The sequence below is a fragment of the Cavia porcellus genome, unplaced genomic scaffold (assembly GCF_034190915.1).
Source record: "Cavia porcellus strain 051 isolate PalLab524CR breed Dunkin Hartley unplaced genomic scaffold, mCavPor4.1 scaffold_2, whole genome shotgun sequence".
Taxonomy (NCBI): domain Eukaryota; kingdom Metazoa; phylum Chordata; class Mammalia; order Rodentia; family Caviidae; genus Cavia; species Cavia porcellus.
Genome location: NW_026947485.1, coordinates 20,451,048 through 20,466,352, shown reverse-complemented (window position 1 = coordinate 20,466,352; position 15,305 = coordinate 20,451,048). Strand labels below are relative to the sequence as shown.

At 42.5% G+C, this 15,305-nt stretch overlaps 1 protein-coding gene across 2 annotated transcripts; it reads left to right on the top strand.

Moving 5' to 3' along the window:
- The first annotated feature begins 912 nt into the window (after positions 1-912).
- Agr2 (anterior gradient 2, protein disulphide isomerase family member) lies at positions 913-11,848 on the top strand. Of its 2 annotated transcripts, none has more exons than XM_013152494.3 (8): positions 913-1,045; positions 3,901-4,037; positions 4,299-4,362; positions 4,471-4,523; positions 5,418-5,491; positions 7,676-7,739; positions 9,809-9,892; positions 11,575-11,848. In XM_013152494.3, the coding sequence occupies exons 2-8, from the start codon at positions 3,908-3,910 to the stop codon at positions 11,622-11,624; spliced, it is 519 nt and encodes a 172-aa protein (XP_013007948.1). In that variant the 5' UTR covers positions 913-1,045; positions 3,901-3,907; the 3' UTR covers positions 11,625-11,848. The 2 variants fall into 2 exon arrangements, with proteins under 2 accessions (XP_013007948.1, XP_003469882.1); XM_003469834.3 differs by having other exon boundaries at positions 928-1,062.
- Positions 11,849-15,305: the final 3,457 nt, after the last annotated feature.

The window sequence follows — 15,305 nt, the reverse complement described above, 5'->3', positions numbered from 1 at the left end:
ACTGCAAACTCTTTCAGAATTGAAAGAAAATTTAGTAGAGAATCACTGTTCCACAGAATTCAAGGCTATATTGAAAAAATGCACATAATTGAACAAGTTTTGAAACATTTATGCTCTTAACTCGTTTTAGCAATTAGTTTCTATAGGGTTTTGCATCCCGTCGTTAAAGGATTGTCCAATCTGAGCTTTTGAGGATTGAGTATGACTTCATGAACAAAACATGGGATCAATATTTTCTATCAGAAAATATGAGTTCCTATCTTAAAATCTTCAGTGAGCAGTTAAATAATCTTGAGTGAAAAAAATAAAGTTTCAGGCATCAGTTTCTAAAGAAGCTAATAGGAAAGAGGGAAATGGCTTCCTGCATGTCTAGCAGAAAAGCTTAGCATTAAGTAAACAAAATACCTGTGTAAATGTTTTTAACAGTTTGGAGGGAAATTGTTACATACATTCATCAGCAGGGCAATTATTACAAGCTCATAGTATCAAGCTGTGTGTTTTCAATAATCTCCTCAGTCTTGAAACATTCTGTGCGTGTTTGATTAATACTTTTTATACCTGCAGTTAATGAGCTTTTCTTCCCAGAGGAAGGTGGTATAACATGGAAAACAATTTGCATGGTAGTAGAGTCTGGCCGGTATATGACTCTAAGAGTTGGAATTCTGAATCATCTCTTGTGTGCATTCATCCAATCACATAAAGACAAATCAGCCTTCAGGCAAATCAAAAGTCCTCATTTAAAGCTTACCTGGATTTGGCACTCTGCCTATTTTTCCAAACCTCTGTGTAATATGCTTTCACAAACAGAGACCTGCATGCTGAAAAAGCATTGCCCTTTGCAATGTTAGTTTAAAAAAAACCAAGGAACTCCTTAATCCAGAGGAGACAATTGCTTGGAAAAAGGGACACTTGCTTCCGAGTAGGCAACACGTGAATACAGGATTAGTGGGTGGGATTGAGGTGAGCCCTGGTGCATAAATAGAGAGGCTCTGCGCTGTGGGCACACTCTGGACTGGGACCGCTCCCTGACCGCTCTCACAGGCAGGTGGGTGGGGAATCCAGGTAAGGCTCTCGGCTATGCCTCTCAAATGCCTCTTGTTCGAGTGAGCTTTGGCCTCTGATTGCTGTGTAAAGCTGCAGGTGATCAACAACAAACAGGAGTGCAAGTTTCCCAGGGTGATGGCAGGCAGAATTTGGGGCGGGGACAGTGGACTTTTTCCAAAAGCTTCCTGGGGCCTCTTTTGCCTGGAGTTGGCAGAACCTGACATTCCTGAGCAGGTTCAAAGTGATCCCTTCCCTTTTAGGAAACCAGAGGTGTGAGCCCGGGCCAACTCCTTAGTTTTCAGCCTGGGACAGGGCCCAGGAGCCTTGGTCACCTTCTGTGTTCTGCTTCTCTCCCAAAAGCGAACTAAAGCAAAAGCCAGCAGGCTTCTCAACTTTGAGAACACAACTCAGGTGCTCCCTTAGGGTATATATTGCAGATCAGGAAACAGTTTTCTTTCTCTTGGGGTGTAAAGAATGCTTGTGGCTTCCATTTTCTAACTCACCGGCTAGGCTTGCAGAGAAGAAAGCTGATTACTTTTCTGCAGCACAAAGGAACAGGGACACGGAGCCCTCCTGCAGGTTCACTCCTTGTTAAGAAAGGGATAGAGTGGGGGCTGGGGATTTAGCTCAGCGGCATAAGCACCTGCCTTGCAAGCAGGCGGTTGTGAGTTCGATCCATGGTACCGATAAAAAGTTAAAAAAAAAAAAAAAAAAAAAAAAGAAAAGAAAGGGATAGAGCGACCGTGAAAAGTGCAGACGTCACAGTGTCAGTGTGTGTGTGTTGTGTGCGTGCGTGTCTCTAAATTATCAGTATCTTCCAAAATTAAAGTGTTCTAATGAGTTTATGCAGCAAGCTCACAGAGTAGAATCTCTTCGTGTTATGAAAGAGCAGGATGTTTGTACAGCAGGAGTTATATTACAGGCCATAAAACACATGTAATATATCAATAGTTACAACCTGTAACCCAGGGAGCTATTGTACAAATAGCTATTTTAATAGCTATTTAAATACAAGAAGAATGGTCAATGGGCTGAATAAAAGCACTTTATTACCAACTTACTATTATGTTCTTATGTACACGTAGGTATTAGTAAATACTATATTAAACATTGATAAAATCAAAATAATCTATAAAATATTTTTAGCCAACTAATGTTCAAAAGGTATAATTCTCACATTAAAGTTCCTTTTTATTTTTTTAAAAAAGATGTGAGAAGAATTTATTAGGGTAAATGTAGGATGCATTCAAGTGCAGAGTGAACTGAGACACACCATGGTTGGGGAATCGGGTCTTTTATGTGTTTGGGGAAGTGAGTCTGCAGAATATAATAATCTAGAGGTTTAGTGTTTTCTAGTGCTTAGGGGAGCGTGTCCCACTCATAGAAAGATGATGGGCTGTTTGGGAACTCCCCAAAGGGTGCTCCATTGATGGGAAGAAAGGTTGCAAGTAACAATAGGTAGATCTATTTGTCACTGGAAAGGAATTATCCAGGTTTCTCACACCAAAGTTCTTGATTTATTATTAAAAATAAAAGCCAGATGTAGTAGTACTTGTCTGTAATCCCAGCACTTCAGAAGCTGAGGCAGGAGGATTGCCACAGGTTCTGGGGCAGTCTGAACTATATGGCGAGACCCTTGCCCTGCCAAAAAAAGCATCAAACCAAAAAGGCTGTATCTCACTGACTTGTGGTACATATGAGTTGTTTTTGCAGAAATTTAAAAAACTGTTCCTGGCATTTCTACATGTTAGAAGTGTAGAAAATGAAGGAACTATACTCCTTCATTTCATGTATGTCTTTTCTGGGTAAAACACTTTGTGCCTGCATACTAAGTCTTGGTAAGAATTGGTCAGTTTTTTGGGTTTTTTTATTTTTGTTTTTGTTTTTTGCTTGCTAGGCAGGCACCATGCCACTGAGCTATACGCTGGGTCTATCCAATTGGACGGTTTAATATAAGGCTTCACTTGGATTTGGTGACTTAGCAATGTTTTCCTTTTTTTAATCATCAAATACTTTGCAAAGATTCCCATTCAAACTATGCGGTCATAAGAAACTTCACTCTTAAGAGTATTAAGCAATGATCGTCCGTCCTACTTCCTTTACAGAGTTCACTAGACTTAATTCAAAACCTAAATGTATATTAGAATTAGATGCTATAGTGTCATATTTCCTTTTAAGCAAGTTTACTATTTGGCTTTACCAGAACCCCAAGTCTCCAGCTTTTCAAGTGACAGTCCTTGGAAAACCCTAGTGATTACTGCACATCTTGCTTGGCCAGCTCTTCCTCTGTCCTTACCCACAGGACTTCACTCTCCTGTTTGCAGTCATCGCATCAGCTTTTCCTAGTAGTTAACTGTGGAACAGCCGAAGGAAAAAATGAATTTAATAAGGAGATCCCGTGGGGGCTTAGTTCTCTGTGCTATGAATGTCACAGAATACTTCTGTGCACTAAAATGCATACTTATGACCGCCTGCCTAAAAGGTCCATGGAGAATCAAAATCTTTTTGGAAGAACTCACCTTCCAGAATTACACGCTGTAAATATAAATCTATGATACGAATTTCCTCAGCTGTAAGAGCAGGACCATCTGAGGAGTTATTTCCTTATATTGTATCTGTTTCTCTTGTAAATCTATTATCCACTGATAAACAGGGTAAGAGACAGACACACCCATAGGCTGGTGGTAGACAAATATCCACGGAATATATACTTAGAAGAATTTCACTGAACGTGGATTTCTACTCTAATCTCATGCATACGACGTCAACAGAGCCCCTTTCTGTCGTATTCCACACGGAGATACAGTCTGCAGATCTCGAAGATCACTGATAGTTTGTTGTTTGTGTGCCACATAGATCTGCCATGGAGAAAATTTCGGCGTCAGCCTTCCTGCTCCTGGTCGCCCTGTCCTACACCCTGGCCAAGGAAACCACAGTGAAGCCCGGAGCTAAGAAGGACTCTCGACCCAAACTGCCCCAGACCCTCTCCAGAGGTGGGACCCCGCTGCTTGTTGGCTCCCAAGTGCTGCTTATTTGGGAAAAGTTTCCTGACTCGGTGCTGAAGTGTCTACCCTGTGTTTTGGGATGTGTTCTTCCTAGATTTATCACAATTTACAAGTATTTCTAGTTTCTCTAGAGGTTTCCCCCACCCACCCCTTGGTATTGAGTATGTACCTATCCTGGGTCTTTACCATTCATTACTGTTCAACAGGTGTGGGCCTAAAATTATAGTTTTAAATTCATTACTTTTCTAGGTTGGGGCGATCAACTCATCTGGACTCAGACCTATGAAGAAGCCTTGTACAAATCCAAGACGAGGTAAGGAGGTGCATGCTCTCCGCCGGGGTCTCCAGACCGCCACCTAGTGACAGAGAGCTGCACCCGAGGTCCTCTCACTGAAATCTCCCCATCCGTTTGCTCTTACAGCAACAAACCGCTGATGATTATCCATCACTTGGACGAATGCCCCCACAGTCAGGGTAAGCTATTCTCCTAATCGTCCTTTATAGACTTTTAGGGAGGGCCCACCCATCTTTGGATCGTTAGAAACTAACACAAATAAGGAAGAATATTTTAGGTTAGGGCTGGGAATTTAGCTCAGTGGCTCAAGTGCTTGCCTGTAAGTGTGACCCCTGGTACCAAAAAAAAAAAAAAAAAAAAAAAAAAAAAAAAAGAATATTTTAAGTAAAAAAGAAAACATATTAAAATAACTGTGTTATTTCCATATTTTGTGGGAATATTTTAAATGAGATAGGATTCATCGTGGACCTCTTGCTTGAGTTTATGTTCCACATCTAATACATCAGCAAATGCTGCTCTGCAAACCTCTAAGCTTTCCCCACCTCAACACTGTTGCTCTTGCAGTTCTCTGTCCAGTGTGAGCTGACCCTCAAAGTTTAATGATTTAGCCCCAAAGTGGACCACACGCTCACTTCAGGGTCCTTTGTCAGAGATCAGCCCTCACCAACCCACATCTCCTCAACCTCTTGCCTCATTTTGTTTTGCTTTGAAGTACGTTTCTCCACCTGCACTTATTAAATTTTTGTGTGTTTCTTATTGTCCGTCTTTCACACAGATATCTGAGCTCTATGGGAAAAGCCTGTGTTTTTTATTACTCCACTTTCCTGAGAGCATAAAACTGTGTGTAACACATAGTAGAAATTCAATAAATATGGGTTGGAAAAAAAGTAAGTGGGTGAATGAATGAACAAATGAATGGCAAAAAGCAGAGCTAGACAACGACATAGATATCATTTCACAAATCAGTTCCTAAAAGGACAAAGCAGAAGTGTCATACTGGACTCAAAACAACAGAAAACTAGGCTTTTAACTACATGGAGATGGATGCTTAAAGATTTTTCTTTATATTACAGCTTTAAAGAAAGTGTTTGCCGAAAACAAGGAAATCCAGAAATTGGCAGAACAGTTTGTGCTTCTCAATCTAGTCGTGAGTTTATTTTTTCTCATTAACGTTTCACCACAAATTCATTAAATAAAACAGATGATTCATTTTTTCAATGCATCTTAGTTACACTGAATTAACTGGGATCTGTACCAAATAGCCCATCTCACAGATTGAAAACAAGGAGACATTTCGTCTTTTAAGACCCTACGTGGCCTCTGTTTTTATTTAGTAATTAATAACCTTCTCTTGCCTGAAAACGACTGCCCTGTGGTCAGGAGATTCCACGCTGCATTAACAACGGGAAGGCTCTCGTATTTTGCAAATTACTTTCCTGCTGTCATTCCTGTTCATCATCCCCGTGTGACCTCCCTGCGGTCCTGGCTGGTCAGTCCCTGGCCTGCTCCCTGACAGGGACAGCGTCCTGGCCGTGGGACTCTCGTGGAGCCCGCAGGCTTTACCCTCGTGTTCCCACTCTCCTTCAGCAGCTCCATCTCGCCTGTGTTCAAGCCTTTTTTTTTCTGCACATTCTTTCTATTTGGTATATCTCTGAGGTCCATTTTCTTCTAAAAGTGAACAAAAATGACTCTGCCTTGCCTTGTCCCTCTAAGCTTCTCTCTTTCCCATCACAACCCAGCTTCTTCAAAGAGCAGCCAATGCGTCTTTCCTCTCCCCTTCCTCTTTCTGCCCCTCAGCGTCAGCGATTTGATAAATCTCTGCTTGGACAACTTTTCATTACACTCTCCGTGGACACCATCCACACCTGCTTAGACTGCTGCAGGCTGATTTCCATCTCTCCGCAGTAATGTCTTCCAGCCTGTCTATCCAACCACGCTGCACTGTCTTATAATTAGCTTGAGCTCAGTGTATCCCACACTGAATCAGTCATCCTTGGCTTGGTTTTGCAAATAGTTCATCTTTCTTTATTCTCTGTTTCACTAGAAGTCCTCACTTCTTTTTCACCTCATTACTGGGAATTGAACCCAGGACCTTTTGCACTGAGTTACAACTCCAACCCACTTTTTGAGAGTCTCCACTAAGTTGCCCAGGCTGTGTTCCAACTTGCAGTCCTCCTGCCTCAGCCTCCCAGGATATTACTGTAACTTCTTTATAAGCTCACAACCATAATTTTAGTGTCTATCTTTTTCACTTTGCCTAGCTTACTGCAATGCTATTCAATGACTTTCTGCCTATTAAAAAAAAATCCATCTAATCTCACATGACTGTCAGGGTAATTGTTAAAAGACTGAGTCAGAGTCATGGTGCCTCATCTAACATCTTTCCAATGGTTCTTAACTATTTCTGAATGAAAACCCTGTGACATGATGCACAAAATCATGCAAGATCTGGGACCTGCAACAACCTGGTGGGGCGCTACTCACCACCCCCCTCTCACAACCCTAATGCACGGGAGTAAGCCCACAGCCTCTAGCTGCGTGCCTTTGCACATGCTCTTCCCTGGCAAGGATGTCCTTTTCCACAGACCTGGTTACTATTGTTACTTTACTTCTCTTCCTTACCCTCTTCAGAAAATGTTAAGGGGAGTCCCTGATTTACCCACACTGGAGCTGCAGACTTCCAAGATGAGAACAGACCATGCATTTAGTTTTTTATGCTTTACATTGTACATTTGTGTCAAAGTTGCATAAGACTCACTTTGAATGAATGTCCTCCCAAATGGAACTCATTCATAAGTGCAGGACTTAGCATGCTGAGATCATGGCCTGCTCTAAGCACCCAAAGAACCTGACACCCCATGTCCCCCATGTAACATCTCACCCACTGTGTCCTCAGCGTTTTCTCCTGTGTTTCTCAGTAGCCTGTGTACTCACTAAAGAGAAGCACTGTGTTTTGCTGAATCAAATCCTAAATAAAATTAATCAGTGAATGCTCAAGAAAATTGTTTCTACAATTTCCACAAAAGCATGTTCTGCTTTTTTTCATGAATTTCCAGCCACTCCTGTTCCTTCATCCAGCTATTTCCCCGAGCCATCCTAATTCCTTCCCAGCTCTTCCCACTCGAATGCTTTTGCTCCATGCTTTCTTTATCTTATGCTCTGCAGCATATTCTGCTCTATTTTTTTTTTTATTATTTCATGCACCCAACTTTTCTCCCCATCTTGTCTTAGGTCCCTGGCCCCATGAATATACCCATTGTTGTTTGTAAGCTAGAAAATAATTGCAAGGTAAACAAACTAAAAGCTTTTTATTTCTATTTTTTACTCTCAGTATGAAACAACTGACAAACATCTCTCTCCGGATGGCCAGTACGTCCCCAGGATTTTATTTGTGGGTAAGTGAAGGTGACAATAAGGTACACCACATTCTGAAGATGTAAATGCTGCCACCTCCTTCCTCTCACCTCTCCAGTGTCACTCGCCACTTCACCACAGTCATGGGCACCACTCAGCCTCCAGCAAGGTTAGGGGACATCCTTCCAGTTCACAATGCATTTCATTAGGCGAACCTGAACTTCTGTTTCCACTCATGACCTCTCATTGGCTGTCTGTCACTTTTCCCCTTCTGCTATGAACATATCTGAGAAGGAAGCACCATCTCTCTGCCATCGGTAAAATGCTCCTCGGTTATAATTCTCCATTTGCTGGCGGATGATTTCATTAATATTGCAGAGATCGTCCCTGTGTCTGCCATCACAATCCCAGCATGACCTTTTGGTAGACTCTCAGTGTTTGCTGAATGACTCAGTATGTATAGAGCTTGGCTTTGACCAAAGTCATATTGATTTAAGAAAAATCTACAGTGAAGCCTGTCAGTAACAGAGCTCAGTCTAAGCAAATGGTTCACCAGGTGGTTCAGCAAAGTTTAGCTTACATTTATAAAACAGGGAAGAGAAAAACAAGGTAAGGGGAGGGAGGGAGGTTTTGTCAGGGTTTAGAATGTTAGATTTTCTTTTCATAGTGCTAGGGATCAAATCCCAATCCAGGGCTTCATTCATGCTAGGCAAACGCCCCACAGCCCTGTGCCCTGGGGAGCAGTATGACCTTGACTGAAGGGAAGAGTCACAGGTTGCTCATGCTTCCCATGAGACTTCTTGTGGTCTCCCCAGCCAAGGACATCTCAGTCTGTCCTGTGGGTCCGAGCACCAGCTCCTCTGCAACTTGCTCTTATAGCTCAAGGCTTCTCCATTTGGGCTGTGGTCAAAGTCACTTGGAGGATTTTAAACCCTGTGTCTCCCGCACCACACCTGAAACCTAGTACCTCACAGCCCAGGTGGGATGCATGCAGCTTGGCCTGTAAAGCTCTCCAGGTGACTCCAGGGCAGTCAGGGTTGGGATCCACAGGCCAGAGTTTAAAATTACATTACTTTACTTTGTATCCTCCACACCAAGCAGAAGTATAGTCCTGAAAGCTTCCCTGAAAAACAGCTGAGCCTGGACTGTAATCCCAGCACTTGGGAGGCTGAGGCAGGAAGAAAACTGTGAGTTAGAGGCCAGACTGGACTTGTCTGAAACAAAATAAAACAAATACAATCTCTGCTCCTGGTAACTTAGGTCCTTTGGTCTTAGTCTGATATTCTAAAATGACAAGACAGTCTCCTCCTGTACCAGTGACACACTGCAAAAATGCAGGTGGTTTTTGGTTTGTTTTTCAGTACTAGGTACTGAACCCTTTTTACTGAGCCATGTCCCAAACCCTTATTTTTTGAGACAAAGTCTTACTAAGTCACTGTGTTGCCCAAGCTGGGCTCAAACTTGTGATTCTCCTACTCAGCCTCCCAGAAAGCCAGGATTACAAGAAATGCCATGAAGCCAAAATAGGCAGATGGTTCTCACATGTCCTCAGCTTCTTTTTAGGATAAAGTTCTAGGCCCCTTCATTCACCCACTCAAGACAAGACAAGTCTCTATACCTCTAGCTTCCTATTTCCCTTTGGGTGCACTGAATGTAACTTTAAATTCCATATACAACAAAATGGAGGAGATACACATAACAGAAGTCTCTTTCATCTCTATTTTTAAAGTCTCTTTTCACAACAAATTTAAAAAGAGTAGTGAGGGGCACTGTGTATTCATCAGCTGTCCCATGACTGGGACTCAGTATCCAATAACCACAACCCACACCTTTAAGAAGTTTAATTTGGCTCACAGTTTCAGGAGGTTCGGTGCATGGTCAGCTGGCCTTCAGGCAGCGTCCTTTTTGGAGTCACATTAGATAGATGGCAGGGCTCATGACCTCTCCCAACAAATAGCACCACACTACCTGCTCTCCGTGAAGGCTGGGTAGCCAGTGGCTGAGGTGGAGCGCTGCACTGGGCTCCCCTCACACCCCATGGCTACTGTGTAAGCTTCACCCGCAACAGAGGTGCTTGAAAACAAAACATCCATCCCCTTTCTCTCTGCAGACCCATCCCTGACGGTGCGAGCAGACATCACTGGCAGGTACTCAAACCGACTCTATGCCTATGAGCCTTCAGACACCGCTCTGTGTAAGTGGCAGCTCCGACGCGGGTGGGTGTGTGTGGGGCATCGCTTTCACTGCAGTCATAGGACAGTTCACCGCTCAGGGACCCCAGAGACACAGGCTGACCCCATTCACCTGAGTCCTCAGGTACATCACACACTGCTCCCAGGATTTTTGTTTTGTTTTTTAATCTCAGCTGAGGATGAATTATTTAGATCTTTTACCCGAGGATTCTGTGACTTCGTTGCCTATATTTCGGGTTTCCTCTCAGGTACACAAATACAGACCTGAATGGAAGAGGTTTCACAGTCTGATGCTTTAAGCCCTCAAATAACAGAAGTGAAAGTTAGCCCAGCTTGTTGCTGGGCTATTCAATTTAGAGATGAACAGGCAAGATGACCCAACAAGCCACTGCAAATGAGGAAGAGATGGGTGTCTGGGGTGGCACTAATTTAAATGGATGGATGCATCTAACTGGGACACGTTAATCTTTTTTTTTTTAATTTTTATTTCCATTAGCACATCTCCTCCCCTGCCCATCCATTCCCCTACCTCTTGGTCCCCTCATTTGCAAAAGATCCATCTCCTTTTTTTCTATTACCCATGCTCTTCCAGAAAGGAAACTAGGTTTTATCCTAGAAACCAGTTCCGAGCAACTGTCATAGCTACCTAGAACCTACTGTTCAATGTTAGCCAGTAGCCACAGGTGGCGATTTAACTTTCAGTACAATGAAAACTGAAGTCTCTCGGTTGCTAACTACATTCCAAGTGGTTAGTACACGGACACCAGATATTGTTAGCATCACCGTAGCATTTTCTCCTGGACAGCACTGAGGCAGGTTACTCTGCTGGGAAGGAGGCGGGGCTGGGCAGCAGGAAAGCTCCCCGGAGTCCATATTGGCAATGCGCACTGTAAAAGCTTGCAAGGCCAAGGAGAAGCCATCCCACTGCTGCCCGTGTATGCATCTTAGTGAGACTGAACTCTTTAAAGGCAGTGTCTACACCCAAAATACCATCGTGTCGTGTTTAGCAGCAATTCGTGAATACTGTATTTGCGTAATTCTTGAGTGAACAGCTGCTCAGTGCCTGTGTCATAGGGGCCTCTTATTTCACTAGATCACATACCTTCCAGCAATTACTGCTGCTGCACAGGGATAATGATGTAGAAATCTGGGTGCTGGAGCAGTAACTCCATTACTTCTTAGCATGTGACCTTGAGCAAACGCATCAACCTCTCCTGAGCCTTTTTCCTCCATCTAAAAATGATCTGCTAACAGTTTTTGTGAGGACTAAAGGAATTTATCTATGTAAGCACTGGCTTGCTATTTTTGTAGTTTACATTCCACGTACTTCTAAAGTACTCTGCAGTAGCTGTACACACTTCACAAGTATGTGTTCTGGACATGATTTAAGATTCAATTCCAAATTAACCAAAACTGTTTGCTCCTGATAGAGCTTATAGATTTTTTTTTTGGAAAAGGGAATTGGGAGAAGGCAGATCTGAGAAAGAATAAATTCACGAGAACTGGATTGTCACAAAACCGTGTTATGTAATTTTAGGGAAAAAATTTACAAGATTATCAAATAGTCACCCTATATACTTAAAAAACATTCTGAATAATGACTGGAGCAACCAGGTTTGGAAGCTTACTACATCTATTAATACAATTCCTAAGGGCATCTTGTTTTTTCTGTTCCCACTTTTAGTGCTTGACAACATGAAGAAAGCCCTCAAGCTACTGAAGACTGAACTGTAGTGGGGGAAATTCTGCAAGCTGTTTGCTGCATGCCAGGCCTGGAGACTGGGCCCGAAGAAGACTGCAGAAGCACTGGCCAGCACGCTCATTACATTATGGTTAATGTTACAACCGTCTTTTATTTTTAAAATTGACTTCAGGAATATGTGTATGAAAACAATACTGTACACTACTGTAGTAAGCTGTGATTTTCTAAAAAATAAATCCTTTTGGAGGTACTTAAACTGAAGGCTGTTGCTTTCATTTTTTCCCAACTTGGTCTTGTATAGAACAGCTATTTGATTCTTTCACCCAATAGGACCATTGGATGCTCACAAAAACGCTCAAGAAGGGCACAGACCAAAACGAGTTCCCACACAAAAGAATAAAGTTTTCATCCCACCTTGTTACAGACTTTTGCAGAGTAAGAGGAGGCAGGAAAGTAATCAAAGAGTACACGACCAGTGGAGAAAAGTGTGCAGAAAACATCGCAGGGAATTTGGGTTCCTTGTTGGAGACCGCCCTTCTCACCCTGCCTCACACTTCTGTGTGATCTCATGGGAATCCCTGGCAGCCAGCTTTGTCCTCCCGAAGACTCAGTTAGTGTGAAGATCATTCACAGAACATCTATCCTCTAAACACCTGTCCTTCTAAGGAAGCCCTGATAGTTGGCCTTGTAGCATTTGCTTTCCCAAAGTTTCTAGAGTACTGGGTTTAACTGCTTCACTTCCTCACTACCAGGGGACAGGCGGCCTGGGGGAAGGACAAAGGGCACTGATATCCCGTCAGGAGGCAGAGATCAGAGGTCGCTGGTACTGGGGAAAAGCTGTGAGAGGGCCTGGCTCCTGGTGGGGAGGGGGCTTTAGCTTTTAACTATATTCTGTCTGCCAACAAAAATTACAACCGTGTCTTAGCTTCTCCACCACACATTTAATCTCATATTCTTTATTAGATGAAAATCCTCTATCACCGGCCACCGCGGACCTTTTTTGGTCCCCGGTTGTGGTGGCCCACATAATACACTGCATATAGATCATCAGCTGCTGCCTTGGTTAACGTTCCTAGACAGATCCTTGTCTGAATTGAGCTTTTTGGCATTATTAATTTCCCCACGGTAAATAACACATTCAAAGCCTTCCTCTTTCACTGTGGCCAGCATCATCAGTGGATTTTGAGTACTTGCTGTTGTTGTCTATGTTTTTTCTTGAAATCATTAACTCTACAAAGCTCCTGAGGTCCTCCTATTAGTGACCACCAGAGAAAATGGGAGACAAGACAGGGAAAGCTCTAAGAACAGAATTTCCTTCAGGTCAAGGAGCCAGACTTCAAAGTCCACATCACGTCAGCCTGACTTATAAAAAGGCTGCCTGCTGCGAGGACCTCACCTGTTTGCAAAAGGCAAGGCAGTAAAAGCAAAAGTGGCTTCATCCCTGCAGGCAGGTCAATGTCCACTCTGACATGCAGCTTAACTCACCTGTGACTCTCTCAAGCCCTCCTCTGAAAATACAGTTCCAGATGCTAGTTTTCCTAAGGACAGGGTAAAGAAAGGACCTGGCATCTGGCGGGGGAGCCTGATTGTCCCTTTCCCAGTGTCTCATGAAGTATTTCAATGGCAGGGACTGCTCAGTTGTAAGATGACATTTATTGCTTTTTTTTGTAAGTCTTTTTGGGTTATGCCTTGTATTCTGAGTAACTACTTTGTAGATAACGGTACACAGTATATTAACTAATGTTATTATCTTATTTTGTTATGGTATTTTAATTTTATAAAGTTTAAAAAGAAAGGAAAAAAATTGCCTGGGCCCCGTCTCACTGCCCCCATTTCTCTTCTGGGTGAAGGATTGGCTGCTGCTTTAAAAAACACTGGCCCACACATCGAGGGATATCACTCTGCTTGGGAAGCCTGGTGTAAAGTCATCAGCTACTTACAAACCTATCCATGTTATAGAAATCCCCTCGCACCCAGAAAGCGGGAAAAGTTGATCTTTACCTTTGCTGTCATTTCTCATAAACAAGGCTATTCCTGTTGGAGGGATCATGTCCTTAACTATCACAACACGTGCTTTTCTCAGAACACAACATAAAAATGTGTTTCTAACTTTTTCCTTATTTTTGCAAATGAAAAAGCAAAACTGTTTCCGTGCACTTACTGTATTTTTTGGAAGAGTGAACATACCTAAACAGGGTTAAAGAAATATTTAGACAAAGTACTGCAGGCAGTTTGGGCCCCAGAGGCTGAGAACCAAATGTCACACTTCGGGTTTCCTTCCCTCTATATGGTTCCATTCAGTGTCATGCTATTAAGGTTGAACACGCAGAACTGGTTTTATACCAAGCACACTGCGGCTCAGATAACAGAGGATCTGAATGAACTTACGTCACAGTGAGCTGATTTTAGAATTATGTCAAATCTTTTTCTCTATTAGTGTTACTGTCTCAGCTTCAGCATGAAGGCTGGTTGAAGAAATATTCCAAGGGACACTCCTTTATGTAAAAGGGAATCAGAATTCTTTGGCAGTTAGTCTCTTTTTAAACACTTGTGAGATGAAATGGCACGCAGGGTGTTGGATTTGCCTTGTGCCCATTTGTTGAAATGCCAGGCCCTGGGTGGAAATTGTGCAGTCTGCTCTTTCCCACAGGCGGGATCAGCTTGTCCGAATGCTCCTAACAGGCCATTTGGGATTCAGGATGGACGTTCCTGGGGCCTTTCCAGGGGCACTGTAACGTGCTGTGAATGGGAGCCGTGCCTGCATCCAGACAGGCAGGGATTACGAGAGATGTCACAGAAGGGCTTGGAATCCATGCCCTTCAGGTCTACCAAGCAGAAAGTCCAGATTCATTTCACAGGGCTGTCCAAGGTGTGGGGGCCTCAAAATGTACCTGTGCATTTCTTGAGCAGCTAATCCTCAGTTATTTAATTTCCCATCATTATAATCCTCATGGTTTAACAGCCCTAACATTTAACCTGCCCAGGCTCTGATTTTTTACTGGGCTGACCCAAATAAAGCCACTGGGGTTATAACACAGATCAAGCATACAGACTGGTTCTCTGTAGAATAGCTGTTTCTAAACATAATCATTTGTACAAGAAAAGTATTATGAGAGTCCAGAACCTTACAGGATTTTGAAATACAAAAAATACACAGAAAAAATACATATACATTAAATACCTTAAAGACAGAATTCAAAGTTATCCCTTCATGTATCTCTGAAGATTATATCTTTGATACAATCTGGAACACTGTTAGAATTGCCTCAGAGATCAGGAAGACATTCTAGGGACAATACAGTTCTGTGTTCTTAGCAGATCAGCTCCTACGACAGAGGCACAGAAGTGACATTCCTACAAAACTCTCTAAAACCTTCAGTTCAACTATCTGCCGTTTCCTAGTCTAAAATCTAACTATCAGAAAGTATCACGTGAAACCTAGAACACAAGAAATCAGTGATGTTAGGTAATTAGAAAGAATTTATGTATTTTCCCCCAAATAAGTATGAATGACTTCTCTTTTAGAAAAAAGAAAAAAGAAAGAAAAGATTTGGTGATAATTACCAGCAAAAGTTCATTATCATGGTTTGATTATACACTTAAATAGCAACTCCCAGCTTAAGTCAATCAAAGGAGAAACTAAGGCAGGAAAAAAAAAAGGGAATCAAATTAACTTCCATTATCTTGTTTAATTCAAACATGGATGCACAAAG